Consider the following 25719-nt stretch of genomic DNA (forward strand, 5'->3'; position numbering starts at 1 on the left):
ATATTTATGGTTTTGTTTATTAATTGTATCAACGTGTCAGCTTTTTCTCATTACATGATGCCTTAATTTCTATTTTTCCATTTTCATACAGAGAGCTATTTTTTTTAAGTTATGTACATTTACATGTACCAATGTATGTACATTTACATGTACCAATGTATGTACATGTACATCCTGTATCGGGACAGATCCATTAAGAGTTTCAAATAGGTATTAAACACCATAAAAACATTAACAAAATGCTATGTCACATGAATGGTTTTTACAGTAATAACTTTGTGAAATTTAAAAAAAAGTAATCTAAAAGAAATACATGTTTACTTTTTAATATCAATATAAAACACAAAGCAGTTTGGCTATCATCTCCAGAGCAAAGTCTGTGTAGTTACCGCCATTTTTTCTTGTGTCTAATGGCGCTAGTGCGCATGCGCCGGTGCTGCGGCGCTTCCGTTTCTAGGAAGTAAGCAGTGTTTTTTCTATAATTAATAATTTAAACGGTATTACTAATCGTCTGGAACTTTAAAAAGTAGGGAAAAAATTAGTAAATCTAATTTTTTGCAAAAAAATCATGAGATTTTATTTTAAAGCCATATTCTTCAGGCCTACTGTTAAAAGGAATACCATGAAGTCTTTGATTCGTTCAAATGAGTTCAGAGACCAAACATGACGTACTTGATACCGTAGCAGAAAAGTAGAAAAAAAAATCTGAGAAAATCTTGGAATGTTGGCCGTCACCTCACAGTGACTGCATGTTTTCTACCTTATTCTGATATCCTATAGTTAAAAGAAGAGTTATTGGTGTGTCATTTTGGCACGAGGTTAAAAATAAGCCAGACAGGGAGCAGAAAACAAGCAGCAAAATCACTAGGGGTGCACAAAAAAATTTATTTTTATGCATTCCAATTCTAAATCGATCCATTCATATCAAAAATCATTTAAAGAAATATATATATATATTTTATGTGTTTGTTGTTTATTTATTTTAATTTAAAAAAAGGTTTTTAGGTCATCTTCATTCAACCAGAATGAGCTTTGCTTGTTTGAGCTTTGGAACCTGTTTTGAAAAAGTAGAATTAATAATAATAATTATTATACCAAATAATACATTGCTGCAATCTGTTTTAATTGAGAATCGCCACCCGAGGAATCAGAATCGAATCCGATTGAATCGTTAGGTGCCCAAATATTCACACCCCTAAAAACCACACAGTCTAAAAACAACAAACCCACCATACAGTTCGTAAAGACAGTACGAAATATTAGCAGTAAAACAATTTATACATTAATTTTCTACTACTTATCTTATTCAGGGTCACATGTAAGGGTCACCAGTCAATCACAAATCATTTATAAACAAATCAAGTCATTCACACTCACATTCTACTATACTATGTATATTTTAAAGTCTCTAATCAGTCCCTCCAGGATTTCGTTGGCGTTTTTTGTTATAAAATGTATCAATTTGATGCAGCTTATTCAGAAAAGTTGCGGCAAAAGTGGCAATTTTTTAGGCATTTTTTTCAATAACATTGAATCAACTTGTGATTTTATGATTTTTTTTTTCATGTTTTAAGTGTTCTTGTAACAGTAAACTCAATTACAGGATTTCAACAAAAGTTGGGAAAATAAATATCGTATTGATAATTTACTCATTTTATACTGCAGACTTAAAAGTAGAAACTAGATCGCAGTAAAAGCACATACGTAGAGCTCATGTTCAAATCACTGTGCTCTTTTGATGAATTATAACCATTAGTAATAACATAATTATGGGAAAAAAACACCACTAAATGCTTCCTTATCATCTGCTGTTTGCTCTGACGCCTACAAGTTGCAGACATTTTCTGTTGGTTTTACGCTTGAAAAGTGTTTATCCATATTAAACATTAATTTATGTTCCAGCACCCCTGCACGTTGGAAGCATTTGTGAACTGAGAACGATGTATTTATAGCGCTAATAGGTTGGAGTTAAAATCCCAGCCGAGTCATACCAAAGACTATAAAAATGGGACCCATAACCTCCCTGCTTGGCACTCCTCAACAAAGGGTTGGAGTTGGGGGTTAAATCACCAAAATGATTCCCGGGCGCGGCGCCGCTGCTGCCCACTGCTCCCCAAGGGGATGGGACAAATGCAGAGGACAAATTTCACCACATCTAGTGTGTGTGTGACAATCATTGGTACTTTAATCTTTTATCTTAATCTTAATTTGTTAGTAAATGAGAGACAATGAGAGATTATCATCACACTTCAACATATCTGCCATGTATATGCTGTCTCTTTGCTAGGTCAGCATAGCAAATGAAAATGTGTTCTTAATTGTCTTAACCTGGATAGATAAATAAAAATATACATACATGTAAAATAGGAGGTACATGTTTATATACTACATTACCCAGAAGGCTTAGTGAGTGCTGTAGACAGGTACAGAATATAGGTCTGAACAATGTGGTACGGCAGCAATTGTGCCGTTTGAGAAATAAAGATTTAATATATTGTTACGTGTTGCTGTTCATGCTTCGTCTACACAAGCAACAAACATAAGTTTTGATCAGACAGTTGAAGTGCGCATTACAGCGCCGCTCAGAGACAAATTCCTTTGCCCAAAATGTGAAAAGTTGTGGGCTTTGGACAAAGTTGCAAGGCTGCGCATAATTCTCGGAGATTGGTTGAATTCCACATTACTGGGGGGACTGTCTGATTAGCATAACATGCATGTTTTGGGGAATTGGGAGGAAATGTATTTACATAAATATTCTAAACCTGGACCCCCCACTGTTTTGCTCTCCCAATGTTTTTGTGTCATAGGAGTGACCTGGGTCCTGATGTAGGATACGAGGCCATCGGGATTGTGGACAGTAGTTTGCCCACGGTGGGCGTCTTTGCCAAAGCCACCGCCAAGGATACACCAAAAGCCGCAACTGAGCAGTCCGGTACGAGTCGAGTTGTACTAGAATATCTGATTCCTACAAAGGACAAATCCACTTCAATCCAATCCACTTTATTTGTATAGCACATTTAAACAACAGAAATGTTTCCAAAGTGCTGCATAACCCTTTGGAAACAAAGTGTTGTGCAGCACTTGGACACAACAAAGCCTGGTGTGTCTTGTCTGTCTGCCACCCCCCCCCCCCTATTTAGTCAGCCACCCATTGATTGTCAATGGGTGGCTGACTAAATACTTTTTTGCCCCACTGTGTATATATATATATATATATATATATATTATAAACACAAAACCAGTGAAGTTGGCACATTGTGTAAACCGTAAATAAAAACAGAATACAATGATTTGCAAATCATTTTCAACCTATATTCAATGTAGTACACTGCAAAGACAAGATACTTAACGTTCGAAGTTCGTTATTTTTTGCAAATATTAGCTCATTTGAAAATGTTATGCCTGTAACATGTTTCAAAAAAGCTCCCACAAGTGGCAAAAAGACTAAGGAAGTTGAGGAATGCTCATCAAATACTTATTTGGAACATCCCACAGGTGAACAGGCTAATTGGAAACAGGTGGGTGCCATGATTGGATATAAAAGCAGCTTCCATGAAATGCTCAGTCATTCACAAACAAGGATGGGGCGAGGGTCACCACTTTGTGAACAAATGCGTGAGCAAATTGTCGAACAGTTTAAGAACAACATTTCTCAACGAGCTATTGCAAGGATTTAAGGATTTCACCAGCTACGGTCCGTAATATCATCAAAAGGTTCAGGGAATCTGGAGAAATCACTGCACGTAACCGGCAAGGCCGAAAACCAACATTGAATGCCCATGACCTTCGATCCCTCAGGCTGTACTGCATCAGAAAGTGACATCAGTGTGTAAAGGATATCACCACATGGGCTCAGGAACACTTCAGAAAACCACTGTCATTAACTACAGTTTGTCGCTACCTCTGTAAGTACAAGTTAGAACTCTACTATGCAAAGCAAAAGCCATTTATCAACAACACCCAGAAACGCCGCCGGCTTCGCTGGGCCCGAACTCATCTAAGATGGACTGATGCAAAGTGTAAAAGTGTTCTGTGGCCTGACGAGTCCACATTTCAAATTGTTTTTGGAAACTGTGGACCATCCGGACTGTTATAGGTGCAAAGTTCAAAAGCCAGCATCAGTGATGGTATGGGGGTGTATTAGTGCCCAAGGCATGGGTAACTTACACATCTGTGAAGGCACCATTAATGCTGAAAGGTACATACAGGTTTGGGAGCAACATATGTTGCTATCCAAGCAAGGTATTTTTCGTGAACGCCCCTGCTTATTTCAGCAAGACAATGCCAAGCCACATTCTACACGTGTTACAACAGCGTGGCTTTATAGTAAAAGAGTGCGGGTTCTAGACTGGCCTGCCTGTAGTCCAGACCTGTCTCTCATTGAAAATGTGTGGCGCCTTATGAAGCGTCAAATACGACAACGGAGACCCCAGACTGTTGAACAACTTAAGTTGTACATCAATCAAAAATTGGTCTCCTCAGTTCCCAAACGTTTACTGAGTGTTGTTAAAAGGAAAGGCCATGTAAAACATTGGTAAAAATTCCCTTGTGCCAACTTTTTTGCAATGTGTTGCTGCCATATAATTCAAAGTTAATGATTATTTGCAAAAAAAAAACAAGTTTCTCAGTTCAAACATTAAATATCTTGTCTTTGCAGTGTATTCAATTGAATATAAGTTGAAAACGATTTGTAAATCATTGTATTCTGTTTTTATTTACGATTTACACAACGTGCCAACTTCACTGGTTTAGGGTTTTGTACATACATATAAACGTACTTGCATAGAGACGTATTTACATACATACAGACAGTCTTACATCCACACATAGATACAGGTACATATGCACATAAATAGGTACATACAGTACATATGCATATTCATTGTTCAAACATACATACTGTACATACACATGCATATATACATACATACACTCAAGCCTCATCAAACATTAATGCTGCCATCCTGGGAGAAACAGGGTTAAAACATGGCACATAACCTATTTTTATCATAACAATGTAAAAGGCTAATATAGTCTGCTCCTCTTTATCTGCTTTTTTTGTAATTCAAGTATTCATTTATGTACTGATGCATTTGAAATAATTGTACTGTTGAGAAGAGAGGTACTTTTTATGCATTATCAATATTGTTATTTTTTTTGTTTATATTGCACCATTTGTAGTGCAATACAAGATCACGGGTACAAGCGGCCGAAATGAGTTTCCTCCGCCGGGTGGCGGGGCTCTCCCTTAGAGATAGGGTGAGAAGCTGTGCCATCCGGGGGGAGCTCAAAGTAAAGCCGCTGCTCCTCCACATCAAGAGGAGCCAGATGAGGTGGTTCGGGCATCTGGTCAGGATGCCACCCGAACGCCTCCCTAGGGAGGTGTTTAGGGCACGTCCGACCGGTAGGAGGCCACGGGGAAGACCCAGGACACGTTGGGAAGACTATGTCTCCCGGCTGGCCTGGGAACGCCTCGGGAAACCCCGGGAGGAGCTGGACGAAGTGGCTGGGGAGAGGGAAGTCTGGGTTTCCCTGCTTAGGCTGCTGCCCCCACGACCCGACCTCGGATAAGCGGAAGAAGATGGATGGATGGATGGATGGATGGGCATTTGTAGTGCAATAATGCTCATTGTCATTCCTGTGTTATTACTATCTACTTCATTAACTAGTTATTGTTTATAATTTTGGTATCATATTTGTATATATTGTATTTGCTAATGTGGTTCTGTTGTTATTTTTTGTTGTTGTTGTTGTCTCTGTTTTATCCCCTCCGAGACATATTTAAAAAAAAAAAAAAAAAAAGTTTCCTACAAAGCAATCCTCTTTCACTATGCTCAGGATTTTTTCTTGTCTGCAGGAACTGGTATCCGCTCAGAAAGCGAAACAGAGGAGGTGGCGCTAAGCCCAGTGGCCTCCACGACGCCCGCGCCCGCTGTCACGCACAAAGACGACTACGGCAAAGGAGTCATCTTCTACCTGCGAGACAAAGTGGTGGTGGGCATCATCCTGTGGAACGTTTTCAACAGAATGCCCATTGCTAGGAAGGTGAGCTAGTTCTTGCTGATGGGTAAAACCATACTAAGCATTGATGCATTACAAAAACACAAGGAGTGTTACTGTGTGCCTTGAGGCCTCAATGTGTGTGTTACTTTAAGAAAAGCACTGCTTTCGCCTCACAAGTGAAAACTCTTACTAAATTAAGTTGGAGGAGTGGTCTTTGACATTTTTTTAAATCACCATTATCGATCTAAATAGAACTATAAAAATATAAGGAATTAATTACATTTTTTAATTTAATAGTGCCAAATAAGGTAAATGTTCTTTTCTTGTTAACTATTTGGCTCATTGACCAAAGTTGTGCATTTCATATTCCTTTTTGCACAACTATTTCTTAAAAAAAAAATATATATATATATATATATACATTTGCTTTCCATGAATTTTATTTGCAGGTCAAATGTAGTGAATTTTTAAATTTTAACAGTCGGGACTTGTAGTGAGTTTGCCATGCACTCACTGAGGCGTCATCACTATTGTTCAGAAAGGACAACCTTTCAAAATGGTTTAAAAAAACCTTTTAAATGTTTTTTAATTGCAGATCATCAAGGATGGGGAGGAGCACACGGACTTGAATGAAGTCGCCAAGCTGTTCAACATCCACGAAGATTAAGACGGTGAAGGCTTGAGATGCTTTGTGAACTTTGACTTTTGCAGTCTACAATCTGTCTACAGTGGCAAGATGTATGTAAATTATATCAGCTCTCTGGATTATTTTCATACACTATTTTGAATCTACTGATCCCATCTCTCGCTCTACCACCAAACTTCAAAACAAACGATGGTGACTGTGATGGTGCTTCTTACAGGGCTGCTCTCTTCTGTCGTCACAGCAGCTTGTTGGGGGGAAAGGCTGCAATAAAAGCTATTTTTAAATGCAACTTATCCCATTATTCTCGCTTGGGGATGTGCTGACCCCAGTTTGTGTGCGTGCACGTTCATGGCGATAAATGTGGACGCAGGCCAGAACCACAGGTCTAGTTCAGAAACAATTAGTCAAATGAGCATGTTGATCAAGTGAGACTAAGTATGTCCAACATACAACCAAGGTTGGCCTACTTTTTTTTGTCTGGAGGTCAAAATGCTCAAACATGCAGAAGCAAGAGTGCCCCCAGCCCCCTCTTTCATGACTTTCGCGTTATTAGTAATACATCCATGTTTGCTCGACACACACATTTCTTCCTCTATTTGACACTAAAGGCTCCAGAAGCCAAGTGAGGCAGACGTGCAGCGATAACAAGCCGCCTCTTCCTTTCATATTAATTTTACATGATCTTGTGGATGAAATCTCTGGATGGAGGAAACAAACATGCGCATCCACATTTTATATTTACATTCATTTTCTGCGGATTGGAAGACGCACCCAGTGAGTCGGAAACATTGGACGTATTTGCTGAAGATGAAAAATACTGATGTCCACCAATGCCAATAGTGAGATTTTTACCCCCACCCATTGTTTTTAAGAGATGTATATATATCGTCAAAACAAGGTACTGTTGTATCGATGGCTGTTAAAATTGTGATCATTGGCTCAAGATTATTATTTGAACATTTTAGATGACATACCGTACAAACTGGTTAGTTCTGTAAAGTGTCTGCGCGCCTAATAAAAAGGTTACTGTGTCTTTAAATATTCTTGCAGTCCTTCCATGAGCATGCATATAGCCATAAAAAAGAGATAAAGCTTGAAGTCATCTTCACAAACACAAGCGGAGAGGGTGGGGGGAAAAAAAGTTCCCTGGGATTTTGAATTATACAGCAGCAGCAGCAGCTTCTCTAGTTTACACCTGCTGAGAAGGAGGGAGGATGTGCTGAGTTCAGTTGACAGTCTTGACTGGAGGAGCCAACAAGTTCCCAGCAACGGCATTTTTTTTTCTTTCTCTCTCTTCAGTTATTTTTCCCTCTCCGATAGTGGAATATTTTTGTTTTCTAGGATGCAACTGAACATTTTGTGTTTGCTGTGTGCTCCTTCTGTGGTTTTTTTGCAAGGCAGGTACTGTAACATGTGAGCTTTTGGCATGTTTTGATGTGCATGTTTAAAATTGACTGCAATTGATATAGAATGGGGTTTCTGCATGCATGCATGCATGTTTATTACCGTATAAGTACAAAACAGGGGTGTCCTAACTGTTAACACCTACTCACCTTTTTTTATGTATTTCTGTAAAAGCCCCCCAAAAAACATATATACATTTATGAGGAAGCTGTGTGTTACTGGGGGCAACAAATTAGCTGTTTCTCTTTTTATAGCTCTTTATTTTTTTTGCTGTAAAATTTTAATTGATTGTATTTTTTCATATTGCTGTGGATTAACAAAAAATGTCATACAGGGCTGCTCTTTGAACCCCTGTAGTGTAAAAAACAAAAATGCCCTTTGAGGTGATTTGTAGGTTACCTCAGTTTTTGTTGGCAACACTTTTTGCATGGTTCAGTTTATGACAAGTGTTGCCAACTGTGGTTTTGGGGAAACCTCTACGTTTTCAGCAGAATTGACTATCTAAACCAGGGGTCTCAAACTCAATTTACGTGGTGGCCACTGGAGGTACAGTCTGGTTGAGGCTGGGTCGCATAAAGTATTCACTTCAGGATCACTTTTTAACCACGTGACTAGATGTGTTAACTACTTTTACTTACAGCTATTAGGGGCCCAGAATAATCATGAATGTAAAAGACTTTACTTTGCTTACAGGAAGTTGCTTGTTGTTTTGCCCAATGTGTTTGTTGTGCTGTAATTTTTCACCGTTATTTTATTTACTGTCGGTGTCAAACTCTCTTTCATTGAGGGCCACGTCACAATTGTGGCCGCCCTCAAAGGGACATGACACTTAATGTGACCAGGGGTGTCACTATGACTGAAGAACATGGGGGGGCTTAGACCCCAGGAGGCTCCTGTCATGCTCTCGCGCAAAAAATGTTGAACTTGCAAGATCTTTTCGCTCACAACTTTTTGGCACTGTATTAGAATTACACAACAGCCACTGTGTACATCTAAATGGTTGAAAGTGGAAGTGTAAGAAAGCTTTAGTCGTCATAAGTAATCATGAGATGGCCCAAACACATAAGAGCAGTGTTGTTGCATGGGAAAGCTAGCAGACAACTTGCAAACAGGGAAACGTTGCACAGATGATAGCAGTGTAAACAAACTTGCACAGCACTACAGAGTTGACCTGAAAACAGGAGGTTCTGGTAGAAAGAAACTTTCTTGCCTGGAAAGCGGGGCTGGAGGTCCACCCAACGATATGTTGTCTGTGCTAACCTCTGAGTCAGAATTTTTGCACTTGCAAGATTTTTTTTCTTGCATCTTGTTGTTACTGTATTAGAATTACACAGCCAATACTGAAGAAAGCGAAATGGTTGAATTGCAATATTGTTAGTTTCCTGTTATTACTGTAATGGCAATTTAAGGCATTTAGACCAAACGTGTCCAATTCAAGGCCCACAGGCCACACCTGGCCAGTAGGGATGGGTGACTTGAATTATCACAATAACCTGCCATTTATGGTGAAAAGGATAAAAGTGAAGATAAAAAAACACCCATAGAACTCCACCTTTTTAACTATGAGTCTGTCAGTCTTCAGAGCCCCCAAAACACTACTCTAAAATAATATATATATATATATGTTAAACTACATAAATTATGTTTTAAGTAGCACATCTATACTGCAAAGCTGTATCATAAGCATCCTCATTATTCACCAAAATAGACAGATACAAAATAGTTGACAAATTAGCAAAAACAGACAAAAATAATGTTTTAGGACCTCAGGTCAATCAATGTCCCACCACTGATCGCCAACACACTCTTCTGAGCAGCCTTTGGGGCAAATGTCCACAATACTGCGGGAGACATCGTCTTTCATAATCTTCTCCGCGGTTTAGAAAATGTTGACTTTGATTGCACAGAAATCTTGAAATCGCCACAAATGCGCCAGTAGTGTGACTACTAGAATTAAAGCATGTCAACTTCCGAGTTTACTTAAGTAAAAACTGCAGGACGTGCGATGTCATGACGCCATGTCTGTGTGTTTGTGTCAGTTTGCATTCACTTCTGAGTCTGGACACATCTTTGTTGTAATGTGAATGACTACATAAAAAGATCATAATCTTCAAATTATATATAATCCTAGTTAATAATGACAGGTTATGTTATTTATTTCAACTCATATTCCTGCATATTTATATTGAATTTTTCTGCATTTTTTTGTAAAAAATGTAAGGGAATGTGGGGCTTCTGCAGGCCCTAAAGTATGCCTAACGGTGACGGTGAATATATATGAATATTAATGTATAATTACTGCCTAATACCTATGCATTTTATTATATTGTTTATGTACAAATTGATGGCTAATTGTCTTTGAAAAAAGTAAAGGTGACACGCAGATACCTAAGCACTTATTTTAACAAAGACATATTTTTTTTACATGTGCATCTTTTTTTTCCATTATCAGATAATATTCAAGTTTAGAAGACATACAATTATATGCAGTAAGCATTTTCTGTCAAAATGTAAAGAACAATGACATTTTGTATACTTTATTGATGCACATTATTTCCAGGCTTTTGCGGGCCCCATAAAACATACTTGCCAACCTTGAGACCTCCAATATCGGGGGGCGTGGTTGGGGCGTGGTTAAGAGGAGAGTATATTTACAGCTAGAATTCACCAAATCAAGTATTTCACATATATATATATATATATATATATATATATATATATATATATATATATATATATATATATATATATATATATATATATATATATATATATATATATATATATATATATATATGTATATATATATATATATATATATATATATATGTATGAAATACTTGACTTTCAGTGAATTCTAGCTATATATTTTTTTTTTATTTATTTTATTATACATATAAATAAAAGACATACTTGAATTTCAGTATTCTGCAGGCTATCCGGTAGGTGGCAGTATTGTCCTGTTTAAGAGTGTCACAACATTGCTGTTTATGGCAGACGAACTGCTTTACAGTAGACTAAACGTGACTGCTGTTGTTGTGTGTTGTTACCGCACTGGGAGGACGTTAATGAAACTGCCTAACAATAAACCCACATAAGAAACCAAGAACTCTCTCTGCTTGTTGTGCACTCTACTCTCTAAAAGCCGTAGATGTTATGACGTCATTGGGCAGGCAAGCTACTGGGAAAGCGGACGTGAGAACGGCAGTCCCCACTCAGGTCCGCATTGAGCTGGAGGGGGCGTGGCCCCCAGCTCCGGCTGAATACCGGGAGTTTGTCGGGAGAAGGGAGGTTGTCGGGAGAGGCGCTGAATACCGGGATTCTCCCGCTAAAAACGGGAGGGTTGGCAAGTATGCCATTAAACGATGTAGTGGGCCAGATTTGGCCCCCAGTAAAGTTAAGTAGAGGGCCACAAAAAAGGGCCTGCAGACCACAAATAAATTGGGCTTCAGGATGCGGGTTTGAAACCACTGGTCTAAACAAAGAATCCACTTGCGTTTTAAATAGTCTATTTGCTTTTTATTAAAGGCCTACTGAAACTTACTACTACCGACCACGCAGTCTGATAGTTTATATATCAATGATGAAATCTTAACATTGCAACACATGCCAATACGGCCGGGTTAACTTATAAAGTGCAATTTTAAATTTCCCGCTAAACTTCCGGTTGAAAACGTCTATGTATGATGACGTATGCGCGTGACGTCAATCGTTGGCACGGAAGTATTGGTACCCCATTGAATCCAATACAAAAAAGCTCTGTTTTCATCTCCAAATTCCACAGTATTCTGGACATCTGTGTTGGTGAATCTTTTGCAATTTGTTTAATGAACAATAAAGACTGCAAAGAAGAAAGTTGTAGGTGGGATCGGTGTATTAGCGGCTGGCTGTAACAACACAACCAGGAGGACTTTGACTTGGATAGCAGACGCGCTAGCCGACGCTAGCCGCCGACCGCACGGATGATCGGGTGAAGTCCTTCGTCCTTCCGTCAATCGCTGGAACGCAGATGAGCACGGGTGTTGATGAGCAGATGAGGGCTAGCTGGCGTAGGTGGAGCGCTAATGTTTTTATCATAGCTCTGTGAGGTCCCGTTGCTAAGTTAGCTTCAATGGCGTCATTAGCAACAGCATTGTTAAGCTTCGCCAAACTGGGAATTATCAACCGTGTAGTTACATGTCCATGGTTTAATAGTATTGTTGATCTTCTGTCTATCCTTCCAGTCAGGGATTTATTTATTTTGTTTCTATCTGCATTTGAGCCCGATGCTATCACGTTAGCTCAGTAGCTAAAGAGCTTCGCCGATGTATTGTCGTGGAGATAAAAGTCACTGTGAATGTCCATTTCGCGTTCTCAACTCTCATTTTCAAGAGGATATAGTATCCGAGGTGGTTTAAAATACAAATCCGTGATCCACAATAGAAAAAGGAGAAAGTGTGGAATCCAATGAACCCTTGTACCTAAGTTACGGTCAGAGTGAAAAAAGATACGTCCTGCACTGCACTGTAGTCCTTCACTCTCACTTTCCTCATCCACTAATCTTTCATCCTCGCTCAAATTAATGGGGTAATCGTCGCCTTCTCGGTCCGAATCTCTCTCGCTGCATTGTAAACAATGGGAAAATGTGAGGAGTCCTTCCTCCGGTGACGTCACGCTACTTCCGGTTTCGGCAAGGCTTTTTTTATCAGCGACCAAAAGTTGCGACCTTTATCGTCGTTGTTCTCTACTAAATCCTTTCAGCAAAAATATGGCAATATCGCGAAATGATCAAGTATGACACATAGAATGGATCTGCTATCCCCGTTTGAATAAAAAAAAATTCATTTCAGTAGGCCTTTAAGTACGACTGCAAAATAAGCCACCATGGGGCCCAAAAAATTTGCAAGTGCACTCTGATAAAGAAGGCGAGGAACACTATTGAACTAAAGAACGTGTACGAACGTTGTTCCTCCCCCTCCATTCATCGCCAACAATAGTCTTCAGTGAAGGTAAAAGTGATGTTAAATATTTATTTAGTCATTTCATCCATCATTTATATTTATTTTACATTGCTTTATGCATGTAAAACTATTTATGAAAATGACTCTATTTTCATGATTCCGTCTTTTTGGAATGGATTAATTCCGCGTTTAACCCCATTTATTTGTTCCAGACATTACCCTGGAAAATGTATAATAAATCGATTTTTTTTTAACTACAGTGGTTCTCAAACATTTTTCACCAAGTACCCCCTCAGAAAACACTTGGCTCTCCGAGTACCACCATAATGACCAACATTAAAATACAGTAGCATAATAGGCCTAAGTATTTATTAAAAACAGGCTAAATAAGTATATTTTATTGTTTGGCCACTGTAACATTACACACAGTTTGAACAGTAACACTGTGTTTAAATATAGGAAATTCAAACACTGTACTTTAATGAAGTGATTATTTGGTGAACCACTAGATGGAACACCAGTTTGAGAATCATTGAATTAAGCAGGGGTTTCAAACGTATGGCCCGGGGGCCGGATCAGGTCTGCGAACAGGTTTTATCCGGCCCGCGGGATGAATTTGCTAAGTATAAAAATTAACCTGAAATGTTTTAATGAAAGAAACAGCTGTTCTAAATGTGTCCACTGGATGTCGCAATAGCAATTTGTTGTATCTTTGTAGATGATGCTACACATGTACAAAATAAACCACATGATGTTAGTACATCAGTCGAGGAAAATTATCAAATTACATGAATAACATACTGTAATATGTTATATTTGATATAATTTTTTTATCTTGAGAGATTGAAAATGAACACCAATGAGTTGACGGATGAACATTATCACATCATTTATTCAGAAAATATAAATAACGACAAATAAAGTATATATACTATTAACCGCAACAGGTAATTGTAAAAAAACAACAACATTATGATTTGTACAATGTCAGAATGTGCTTGTTCTATTTTTAAACAAAGAAAATAATCTGAAGTTGTCTTTATTTTTAAGTTATCGTTTTTTACCAGTCCGGCCCACTTCGGAGTAGATTTTCTCCATGTGGCCCCCGATCTAAAATGAGTTTAACACCACTGAACTAGATGGTAAAAAACCTGTTTACAACTTTCTAAATAATTTTTTCAACAATATGAGAGCCCTAATGACACCAAATAACACCCTTTAGTCACCTTTACACTCTGTATGTAATGCTGCCTGAGGCTGAGCCAATCAGTACTCATGATACCGAACAGCGCACTCTGATTGGTTTGGTCTCTTCTAATGGCCAATAATACTGTAGTATTGATATTTGTAGGTTAGTTAACCATTTGTATGCTTGAAACTGTTGAATTTAGGGCAAAAATGTTGTAGTATATGCCTAAAAAAAACTGCAATGTGGTGAAGCTGCAATATTTGAAGCGAGATGTGGCGAGACACGGCAGTACTAAGAAAAACTAAGGCACTGCTGTAAATTATCTCCTTTTTGATGTGTTGACTGTATTGTGTTTAAAAGAGAATACGCACGCAATATTCCAAATATAAGTTGTTGCAGTTGTTGCCCGGCAGGTCAGTCGTCTGTAAGGAGATGAAGTTACCCGGCGGTGCATCCAGACCTCCTTCCCCATCTGACTTCCTGGACAAGCTGATGGGTCGCACATCTGGATATGACGCTCGCATCAGACCCAACTTCAAAGGTATAAGCCAATGTTGCTGTGGGAGGCGCCTCTCTGTTGTGACAGGTGTGATGACGCTTTGCTGCTCAATTTGCCCGACGACGTGGGCGTTGAAGGAGCACAAATCCCGTCCAGATGGGTCAAAGGGGAGCAGAGATGCTGCAGGCTGACATCTCACACATTCAAGCCTCGTCGTGTGTGTTTGTCACAGTTTCTCCACTGACCCACATCCTCAAGTCTTGATATTTTTACACTTCCTTCAGATCCTTTTAATTTAAAACGTGCAGCAGCGCCTGACTTGTTACCCCACAGGCCCATTTAAGTCCAGTCGGGATCTGGAGCTGTGAATGAAGCCAGCAGATTCTCTCTGACATGCTTTACCCCATACAAGTCTCCGGGGTTGAATTTCATCTATATTTCATGTCATATTTGATAACTCTCTCCGCTACATCGTTAGTGCATGCTGGGGGGGAAATCCCAGCTGATGATCTATAAATGCACTAATGTAACTCAAGTAGAATCAATAAATCATGGCCTCCCAGGATATGAAAAATTCAAAGTTTAGGGGTCGGTGGATGGGCTGAACTAGTTCACTGGAAATGACGGGTTATTCCGGATAATTATTTATTTATCTTTTTATGAAATATACCTTGTGCTTCTCTCAGGTCCTCCTGTCAACGTCACCTGCAACATCTTCATCAACAGCTTTGGCTCCATCACTGAAACCACCATGGTATGTCATCATCATCATCCTTCTTGAAAATGTGCAAGAATCATACAAAGATGGGTTCAACTCAATGTGTACAGTGCACAAAATGTATTAAAAAGTGTGCTTTCACAAAGATAATACAGTATTTCAACTTACTAGCCTAATTGGTTCTGTGACGGAGCTCAAAACATCTGTATGTCAAATCAACAGCTCCCATTAAATTACATTGAAATCTCTCTAATTGGTGCTACAGCAGAACTTTTACATGTAGCATGCCTTTTAAATAATAAATATTGTAAAAAACAAACAAACAATACAACAGTATATACAGCAAAGCCTCGATTTCCGAATCCCTCTATTTGCGAACTTTTCAATTTAACAAACTTTTAGCCTCCGTGTAGAAACCATGATGTCTGTGTACGAATGCTTCATCCAGTCATTCATTTTGTGTCGCGCCTGCAGGCAAAAAGCAGGGCACAGCATTGTTGCGTAGGAAGAGCACTCCATGTCACTTGCTGCTCACTACACTACCTGTCACTTCTCAGTGCCTCAGCGTGGTTGGGGCGTGGCCAAGGGCGTGGTTAAGAGGAGAGTATATTTACAGCTAGAATTCACCAAATCAAGTATTTCACACACACACACACACACATATATATATATATATATATATATATATATATATATATATATATATATATATATATATATATATATATATATATATATATATATACACACACACATATATATATATACATACATATACATACATATATATATATGTATATATATATATGTATATATATATATATATATATATATATATATATATATATATATATATATATATATATATATATATATATATATATATATATATATATATGTGTATGAAATACTTGACTTTCAGTGAATTCTAGCTATATATATATTTTATTTTAATTTTTTATTTTATTATACATATAAATAAAAGACCTACTTGAATTTCAGTGTTCTGCAGGCTATCCGGTAGGTGGCAGTATTGTCCTGTTTAAGAGTGTCACAACATTGCTGTTTACGGCAGACGAACTGCTTTACAGTAGACTAAACGTGACTGCTGTTGTTGTGTGTTGTTACCGCACTGGGAGGACGTTAATGAAACTGCCTAACAATAAACCCACATAAGAAAGCAATAACTCTCTCTGCTTGTTGTGCATTCTACTCTCTAAAAGCCGTAGATGTTATGACGTCATTGGGCAGGCAAGCTACTGGGAAAGCGGACGTGAGAACGGCTGTCCCCACTCAGGTCCGCATTGAGCTGGAGGGGGCGTGGCCTCCAGCTCCGGCTGAATACCGGGAGTTTGTCGGGAGAGGCGCTGAATACCGGGATTCTCCCGCTAAAAACGGGAGGGTTGGCAAGTATGCCATCTTCCTCTGTCTGCTGCTCTCTCTTCAGCTCCTTGACGATGCTGGTGGATTATATCTAGGCCTGTGCCGATAACAAAATTTGCTTGACGATATATTGAGCTACGAATGATTGCCGATAAACGATATTATTATTGCCATTATTTTAATGAGACCAAATTAAGCATTGATGTAATGATAATACATAATAATAATCAGTGTTGGGTTAGTTACTGAAAACCAGTAACTAGTTACAGTTACTAGTTACTTTATTTCAAAAGTAACTCAGTTACTAACTCAGTTACTTACACCAAAAAGTAATGTGTTACTGTGAAAAGTAACTAGTTGCTTTTTTTTTTTTTTAAGGCTCCCATTAATGCCCTTTTAGCCTTCATTTCAGTACTGTTATTGCACTGGAGAATAATACAATCTGTTGATCAACTTGACATGCATTTGCATCACTGAACTTTGCTAAGCAATGTGGTCTACATACAACACACAAAGACAAAGATATGTTTCAAAGGGCCAATTTATTTTGGGCCAGAACAAATTGACAAAACTATTTTAAATAGCTGCAACATAACAAACAGCACAATAACAACATAGCTGTAAACCTGGCTTCACCCAAGGAAGGCACACATGACATGATTAAAATCCATCAATAGTTCTCTGACAATGTCAGTTAAAACTGACACAGTGTAGAACAGGGGTGGGCAATTAATTTTTACCGGGGGCCGCATGAGCTACCCGAGCACTGCTGGAGGGCCACATCGACAATATTTCAATTAAATTTTGCTCAATATTATTTTTGATATATACCGTAAGATAAATAATAATAATAATAATAATAATAGTAATACTTCAACATAGTGTGTATAACAGCATTCCATGACTAATATATATAAATTAACATTAATAATAAATGACAGTAAAATAAGCACACGTATGACTGAGGAGTCATAGTGTAACTTTGTGTGGTGTTTGAGTTGTCCGACTTTTTGTGTGGCCTTAAACGCACCAGTGGTTTAGTGCTATGCGTGTTGGTGACAGATGACAAGTTGGTTTTGGCCTGGTTTGTACGGCAGAAAATGACTAGTTTTTCGAGATAGAATTGTTTTACTCATGTTTTTGGTGTGGTTATGTCCGAATATAAACAGTTTTGTTCAATAAAGTGATCGATATAATTCCTGTCCTCGAAGCATCTCGATAGACGTTACAATAATTGAACGGTGTTCAATTGAACGGTTTTGACGAACACCATTAGGGCCGCTTGTTGTCACTGTCACTCAAAGTTGCATTGCAAAATTACATAGAATAAATATGTTTATTTTGTTTAGAATTCAGATGGGATTTGATTTGGTGCGCGGCATATATACTTGCTGCGCGCAGCGGACGCTTGAGCAGTGCGCAATTGCGCAGGCACGCACCTTAGGTGAGGGGACGTTGCTTTGCAGTCCATGTGTTGTTGGAAACACGGCATTCCTCATCAACTTTTCTCTTTTTGGCGTCTCGGGTGTAAACCGTGCATCACTTGTCGCTGCATGTGCACCTTCACTCGCAGGTTACACACGGACACACGCCCATAAATAATACTTTTCAAAATAAAAGCAGCACAGTTGTATTGCGCGCAGGACATAGATGTTTTTTCAACTTTATTTTGTAATTGCAGTTGTTCACATTCACTCACAATCACGCATACGTCCACACGGAAGTAATACAAATAACGATTTTCAAAACAAAAGCAGCACCGTTGTATTGCACACTCGACATAGATACTTTTTTAAATTTATTTTGTAATTTATAATTGGCCTCACGCGGGCCGGACAGGGACGCACAAAGGGCCGGATGCGGCCCGCGGGCCGCAGAATGCCCAGGTCTGGTGTAGAACAATGTCAAGTGTCCATTATTTTTTTAATCTGGTAAAGCAAAATATTTACTTAATTATTATTTTTTTGTGATAAAAAGTGAAGATTTTATTAAACTAAAAATACCATTATGTGTTGCTTATGAATTGATTATAATTAATAAGCTGAGATGGGCTCCAGCACCCCCCCAGAAAATGGATGGATGGAAGTGCATCTATCACTCTGATGTTTTTAGTTCTTCCTCTTTTTCAACCAATCTCCGAGACTATGATGCACTTTTCCTCTTTGCAACGTCAATACAAGTCAAACATGCGGGACAATATTTATATATACAACAGGAAGACGTCCTTCTGCAAAGAGAATGTTTATCTCCATTATCATCCTCATTAATATTTCTGTACGTGTACTTACTTAACATCCACTCATTATTAAAAAGACACTGAATCAGTCGTAACTCTCTCCAAATTTGTCTTGATCTGATTACTCATTCAAAAAGTAAGTTAGTTACTTTACTGATTACTTTTTTTTAAGTAGCTAAGTTAAATTACAAGTTACTTTATTAGGTACATTTTGTTGCCAGCACAGAGTATACAACAACCCAAATATTCTTATCTTTAGCTGACAAAAGGTCCAAATAATGGCTGTATTTTCAACTAGAAAATGCTCTTCTTCCCCCCTCAATTGTTTTTTATGCTTGTGTTGCTTGCTGGGATGGGATTTTCAAACTGACAGCAAATGATTTCAACTCAATTAGTAATTTTACACTCCATGTCTTCATCAAAACATGTTTTGTTTAAACATTTTTATAATAATTGTAATGTAAACCATTGTTGAGCCAGGAGCATCAGCCCCTTGAGGGCCGACAAAAATAATTCAGCTCTGGTCTGTATGGGCCACAGCAGTACTACATTGTAATACACTGTTCCTCCACTTGTGGCAGTAATGACAATATCAAAGAAGTCTGGAGCGAGTCATTGAGAAGTTTCTTAAGTGCAAAAATTATGACTAAAGTGGCAAAGCTGCATTTTCATCTGCACATTTATTTCATTTACAGTTTACATATTCATCCTTAATTTAGTTGTTTTATTTTAGCACAGCATAAATTAATTTTTCGTTCGTTATTCATGAGTCCCTTCTTATGCTGTATATTTGATTAGTAGTTATTTTTCTAATCAGTCTGACCTCTGTGTTGAATAAACAATAATCATTGTGATTAACACATGGTTTCATATCATTGGACATGTATTTATTGAATACGATTAAAATCAAGAGTAAGATTACTAATTCAGTGTTAATATTTGAGTGGGCGCTCTGTCGTGGAAAAGTTGGGCCCTAAGGTCAAAAAGGTGCCATAAACATTATTTGTATTAGCTTCTGTGTGTTCTCTCCTGAACAAAACACTGTTGTATTGTCCGCGAATAATACTAACTTTAATTATTTTGTATTTTTTACTAATGTCATTAATACAAACATTGAACAATTTTGGTCCCAGTATTGAGCCCTGGGGTACGCCACAGGATATATTCAGCGTTATTGACGTGTGTTCGTCTAGCTTCACGTATTGTTCTTCTAATCCAGTTCAAGACTGACCCTTTGATGCCATACCATTCTAATTTTTGGATTAAAATATTGTTCACATTAATTGTGTCAAATGCTTTAGTTAGACCCATAAAGACTGCTGCTGCACACTGTTTAAATAGTAATGCACAGTGGCTTTGGACAAGTAACTGTAATCTAATCACTGATTTGGAAATAGTACCTTGTTAAATTACTTGTGACCAAAAAAAACATGGTTGTATTAACACTGCTAAAAATAAATCTGAACTACTATCATTATGTGTTGGCCGATTTAAGGCAACTTTTTTTTTGGTACAAGGTTCCTAAACTGAAGAATACCAATTTTAGTAACAGGAATGAGTTCTTAGCATAGCATTAGCAAATGCATATGAATATAGCCTCATAGCATTTAATTTTCCTGAGGGAACTCTCCTGATGGAATCAATAAAGTACTATCTATCTATCTTTATGCTGACAGCATGTTGACACTAAATCCATTACAGTACAGGGATTCAACATTTTTTTAGGGAAATAAGAAAACAGGACTGTGTATAGTTGAAAAATGATGGCCTGCTGGGGATCTGAAAACCGCAATTTCCTGTAGACCAGGGACTCTCAAACTGTGGTCTAGTGGTACACCAAAGAAGTCTGTAAACATGTACTGTATATGGAGTATCATTGTTGATGTTTTTGCATTGTCTGGATAGATGCCTTCAAAGATTTCTTTTATATCATATCCCCAGGTGCAGAACAAGAACAGTTGGTGTTTTTTTGAGTGATATTGTCAAAATTATTATTGTGGTTGTAGTTTGCAGTTGTGCATTACGTTATACTAGGAGCTGTTTCGGTCAGTGTATGCTTTGGTCATTGAATTTTCTTTTCATGAATGGAAATAAAAAAACAAAAGGTTTATTTGAATTTTATTTTGAGAGACATCAAATGTAATTGAAAAACAAAACTTAGACAAGGACAAAACTATTGATCCACAAGGAAAATTGTTCTTTAAAAAAATAACTTATTGAAAAGCAATAACTACATCTAAATGACGGTTTAATTTTTATTTGATATTTCATAAGAAAACTATAAATCATCAGTTAGCAAAAACAAAAAGAACCTGCCAAAATATTAAATGCACTTGTTAAATAAAACCTCTGCTTTGTTTTCAATGAATACTTAGGCCTACTATGGTACTGTATTTTAATGTTGGTTGTTATGGTGGTACTTAGATAGTCAAGTGTTTTCTGGGGTGGTGCTTGGTGAAAAAAGTTTGACAACCACTGCTGTAGACTTATGGAATACTCCTGTTTGTTCAGGTTTTCCCTCAGTCCTGTTACCATAACATATTACCCCCTAATGTGTTATGGCAACAGGACTGAGTGAAAACCCAGGGGCACTAGTAAATTTATGAATTGTAATTATTATTATTTTATTTTTTTTAAAGAAATTAATCTTTAGGTATGATGCATTAGGGCCAAGTAATAACAAATGCATTAACATATAGACAATAGACAATCAGATTAATGTGCAGGACATTTTGAAAATAAAATAAAAAGTATTTTACAGTTAGTTTTTTCATGTAATTATACATTTTATTTACTGGTAATGCAAATTGATTTTTAAACACCTTCAAAAAAGAAGTTTCCTTAAACTTACAGATAAGAATTCATGAATCATTTTTAACTACAAACACTATCTATAAACTGGAAAGTGTCAAGTATAATTTCCTCACCAGGTTTTAAACCGTCGCCAAAAAAAAAAAAAAGGTTAATGCCTTATTAATGAGGTCTGAACACTTTGTGAAGGCTGTCTTATGTTTTTATTTATTTACATTTTGAGACAGTGAGAGTCATGAATTTTCTAAAATACCTATAAGGGGATCTCATCAAATATTCATCACATTATTAAGTGTATCCACTCAGCATCCATTGCACTGGTCACATCTGCGGTCCCTTCAAAGGTTTCTCATTGTTCCTATTGGGTTGAGTTTTTCTTGCCCTGATGTGGGATCTGAGCCGAGGATGTCTTTGTGGCTTGTGCAGCCCTTTGAGACATTTGTGATTAAGGGCTATATAAGTAAACTTTGATTGATTGATATAATTGAAAGTGCAGTTTACGGTCTGTGAGTGTCAGTATATTTGTTACGCACACTTTTTGAAAATTTGCTTCTAACCCAGTCAATATTCAAAGGCAGAGCCTTTCAAAGCGTGGAACAGTAAGTATTTCCCCAGAGAGAATATTATAGCAGACGTGTCCCCTCCTCACCGAAAAACTGATTTTTCTGGATCATATTTTGTAGAGTTTTCAGCTCACCGCAGGGTTTTTTTACGCTATCGCTGAAGGAACTAAAAAACAATTCATGTTTCCTTGAAAGTTTGCTTTGCAAGTTTGAAAAAAAAAAAAATATATGCAATACAGGCCAAAAGTTTGGACACACCTTCTCATTCAATGTGTTTTCTTTATTTTCATGACTATTTACATTGCAGATTGTCACTGAAGGCATCAAAACTATGAATGAACACATGTGGAGTTATGTACTTAACAAAAAAAGGTGAAATAACTGAAAACATGTTTTATATTCTAGTTCCTTCAAAATAACCACCCTTTGCTCTGATGACTGCTTTGCACACTCCTGGCATTCTCTCGATGATCTTCAAGAGGTAGTCACCTGAAAGGGTTTTCACTTCACAGGTGTCATAGTTTTGATGCCTTCAGTGACAATCTACAATGTAAATAGTCATGAAAATAAAGAAAACACATTGAAATGAGTAGGGAGACTTTCACCTACCCCTTATATTACAAAAACAATACTCACCGTAGGTCTTTAAATTCTGTAACTCTGCCGTATGATAATGATTGCAGGACTACCGGCTGAATATATTTCTGCGGCAGCAGTGGAACGACCCTCGACTGGCTAACAAGGAGTACCCTGACGACTCGCTAGACCTGGACCCCTCCATGTTGGACTCCATTTGGAAGCCAGACTTATTCTTTGCCAATGAAAAGGGAGCAAATTTCCATGAAGTCACCACAGACAACAAACTGCTCAGGATATTCCAAAATGGAAATGTTCTCTACAGCATCAGGTGAAATGCGTAATAATATATATGTAAAAAAAAAAACATCATACACAGTAAATGTATTGGCGGGGGTTACATACGAAACCACCTGTGAATGGCGAAAAACGTGAGTAAGACGCCTTTAGAAATGTTCATTTTTGACACATGACCGCCATCATTTCCCATCTGGCAACAGTGTCACAGAAGTAACCGGTCCATCATAACATATAACATTAGGTACACGTAAGTTCAGTCAATAGCTTTTGATGGACCGGGGCCAGAATATTTCATGATTTTTAAGAGCTAGTACACTAGTACCTCAACTTACGAGCTCACTTGGTTCTGTGACGGAGCTCTTAACTCAAAACACTTGTATGTCAAATTAACGTCTTCCCTGGAAATGAACTGAAATCAATTTAATTGGTGCTATCCCCCACATGCAACATGCCTTTTGAAAAGAAAAACTAACTTGTAGATAATAAATATTGTATCCAAACTATACAATAGGAGGTACAACTAACAACAGTAGTTTCATGAAGTAATAATGTACAGCATTTACCTTGGAAAGTGGACTTCTACAATATTTTCTTCCAGCTGCTTCTTCATCAAACACAGCACCAGCAGCTACTCCAAACTTTCATGGATAAATGTCCACCGTTTATATATTATTTGAACATTTTTGGCTGGCGTTGGACTCATTCTGCTTCAGTATGGTGCAGACTAGCAGTGACACGCTCAAACTGCTTCACCAAGTTGGCTACATCCAGTTTGTCTTGTCAGCACTGTCCTTCACACTCACCTTCTTCCTTCCCATGGTTGGAAAACAAAGTTTTGTCCATCTCTAGCTGCAAGTTAATGCTAGCAAGTAAGACCTCATGTAACAAACTTGCGTATGCACAAAACCCTGGCGTATGCTCTTTTTCACATTATGTTGTTACACAAACTATATCTACATTGGGGATAATCACAGTGAGCCACCTCTGCCAACGTTTTACATATCATTGCAGCGACTATCTTTTCGAACGTGATGCAGCACTACATTTCCAGTCCACTCGTCTTTTGGGCCTTATCTTCTTCTTTCCTGACCCGACCATTTCTTTTTCATTTCAGTTCAGTTCTCGGAGACACAGCATCGGCGGCTGGCTTTCAATCTCACTCCTCTAAAAAAGATGAGAAAGAAGCACCTCCTACTGAGTCCTGATTGGTCAAAGCGTGCAGCACTCAGCCACATGGCTTTTTTCAATTAGATTTGCATATTAATAAGGGGGCGCGGCCTGGGCAGGGTCTGGGCGTGCCAAGTCACTCACACGACTGCGGTCAATTTCAAGCTAATTGCGACGTAAAAAGACTACATCTGAATTTTTTACTTGCACGCGTAGTTTTCTGGATTTGAACGTACGTCCATTTTTCGTAGGAAATCCACGCATTTCCAGTTACATGAGGCCCAAGGTGTTTTGGTCTGATCTTACGGGGTTCACTGTAACATTTGTTACGCCAACTAATGGCGGAGATGTTTATAACTAATTTTTGTCCTGTATCATAAAGCATAACAATCAGCTGAGAGATAGCTTTTATCTCAAAACATGCTTAAATTTGGGTACCACAGTACTATTGAACATCGACAGGGCCGTTCCTCCCTATACAGAAATCACGTGCTTTGCGGGGGATACCGCAATCAGAGTGGCCACTGTTTTGCATGAATATGCATTTGCAACATTTTTAATAAATGAATTTCAGCTTCATATGAAAATTTACACTACCGTTCAAAAGTTTGGGGTCACCCAAACAATTTTGTGGAATAGCCTTCATTTCTAAGAACAAGAATAGACTGTCGAGTTTCAGATGAAAGTTCTCTTTTTCTGGCCATTTTGAGCGTTTAATTGACCCCACAAATGTGATGCTCCAGAAACTCAATCTGCTCAAAGGAAGGTCAGTTTTGTAGCTTCTGTAACGAGCTAAACTGTTTTCAGATGTGTGAACATGATTGCACAAGGGTTTTCTAATCATCAATTAGCCTTCTGAGCCAATGAGCAAACACATTGTACCATTAGAACACTGGAGTGATAGTTGCTGGAAATGGGCCTCTATACACCTATGTAGATATTGCACCAAAAACCAGACATTTGCAGCTAGAATAGTCATTTACCACATTAGCAATGTATAGAGTGTATTTCTTTAAAGTTAAGACTGGTTTAAAGTCATCTTCATTGAAAAATAAGGACATTTTAATGTGACCCCAAACTTTTGAACGGTAGTGTACCTCAAGTATATTCCTAGCCTATTCCTGCTCTGTCACTGATAATTATATATAGTATATGGTGGCTTTGAATATCAATAAGCTTGTGTTTCACTGTGGCACAATGTACATAATCAACTTGTGTATCCACCTGTTGCTCTTTGAACAATTGTTTTGGTGCTACTGATGTGAGGGTCTTCTCATATAAAAA

The 25719-nt window shown here is 37.9% G+C and overlaps 2 protein-coding genes across 6 annotated transcripts in view; both read left to right on the forward strand.

The window, feature by feature from the left end:
* The window catches only part of aifm1 (apoptosis inducing factor mitochondrion associated 1), a 36734-nt gene extending 29796 nt beyond the window's left edge, over positions 1–6938 (forward strand). For all 5 annotated transcript variants that reach the window (XM_062048031.1, XM_062048030.1, XM_062048032.1 and 2 more), the window contains 3 exons: positions 2808–2932; positions 5858–6045; positions 6599–6938. In XM_062048031.1, the coding sequence (XP_061904015.1) occupies positions 2808–2932; positions 5858–6045; positions 6599–6670 (385 nt within the window). In that variant the 3' untranslated portion in view covers positions 6671–6938. The remainder of the gene's footprint in view (positions 1–2807; positions 2933–5857; positions 6046–6598) is intronic.
* A 960-nt stretch (positions 6939–7898) lies between these two features.
* glra4b (glycine receptor, alpha 4b) overlaps positions 7899–25719 on the forward strand; it is a 36583-nt gene continuing 18762 nt past the window's right edge. Inside the window, exons 1-4 of the mRNA XM_062046389.1 lie at positions 7899–8050; positions 14596–14723; positions 15368–15435; positions 23076–23299. Of these exons, the coding sequence (XP_061902373.1) occupies positions 7992–8050; positions 14596–14723; positions 15368–15435; positions 23076–23299 (479 nt within the window). The 5' untranslated portion in view covers positions 7899–7991. The remainder of the gene's footprint in view (positions 8051–14595; positions 14724–15367; positions 15436–23075; positions 23300–25719) is intronic.

The sequence above is a fragment of the Entelurus aequoreus genome, linkage group LG05 (genome assembly GCF_033978785.1).
Source record: "Entelurus aequoreus isolate RoL-2023_Sb linkage group LG05, RoL_Eaeq_v1.1, whole genome shotgun sequence".
Classification (NCBI taxonomy): Eukaryota; Metazoa; Chordata; class Actinopteri; order Syngnathiformes; family Syngnathidae; genus Entelurus; species Entelurus aequoreus.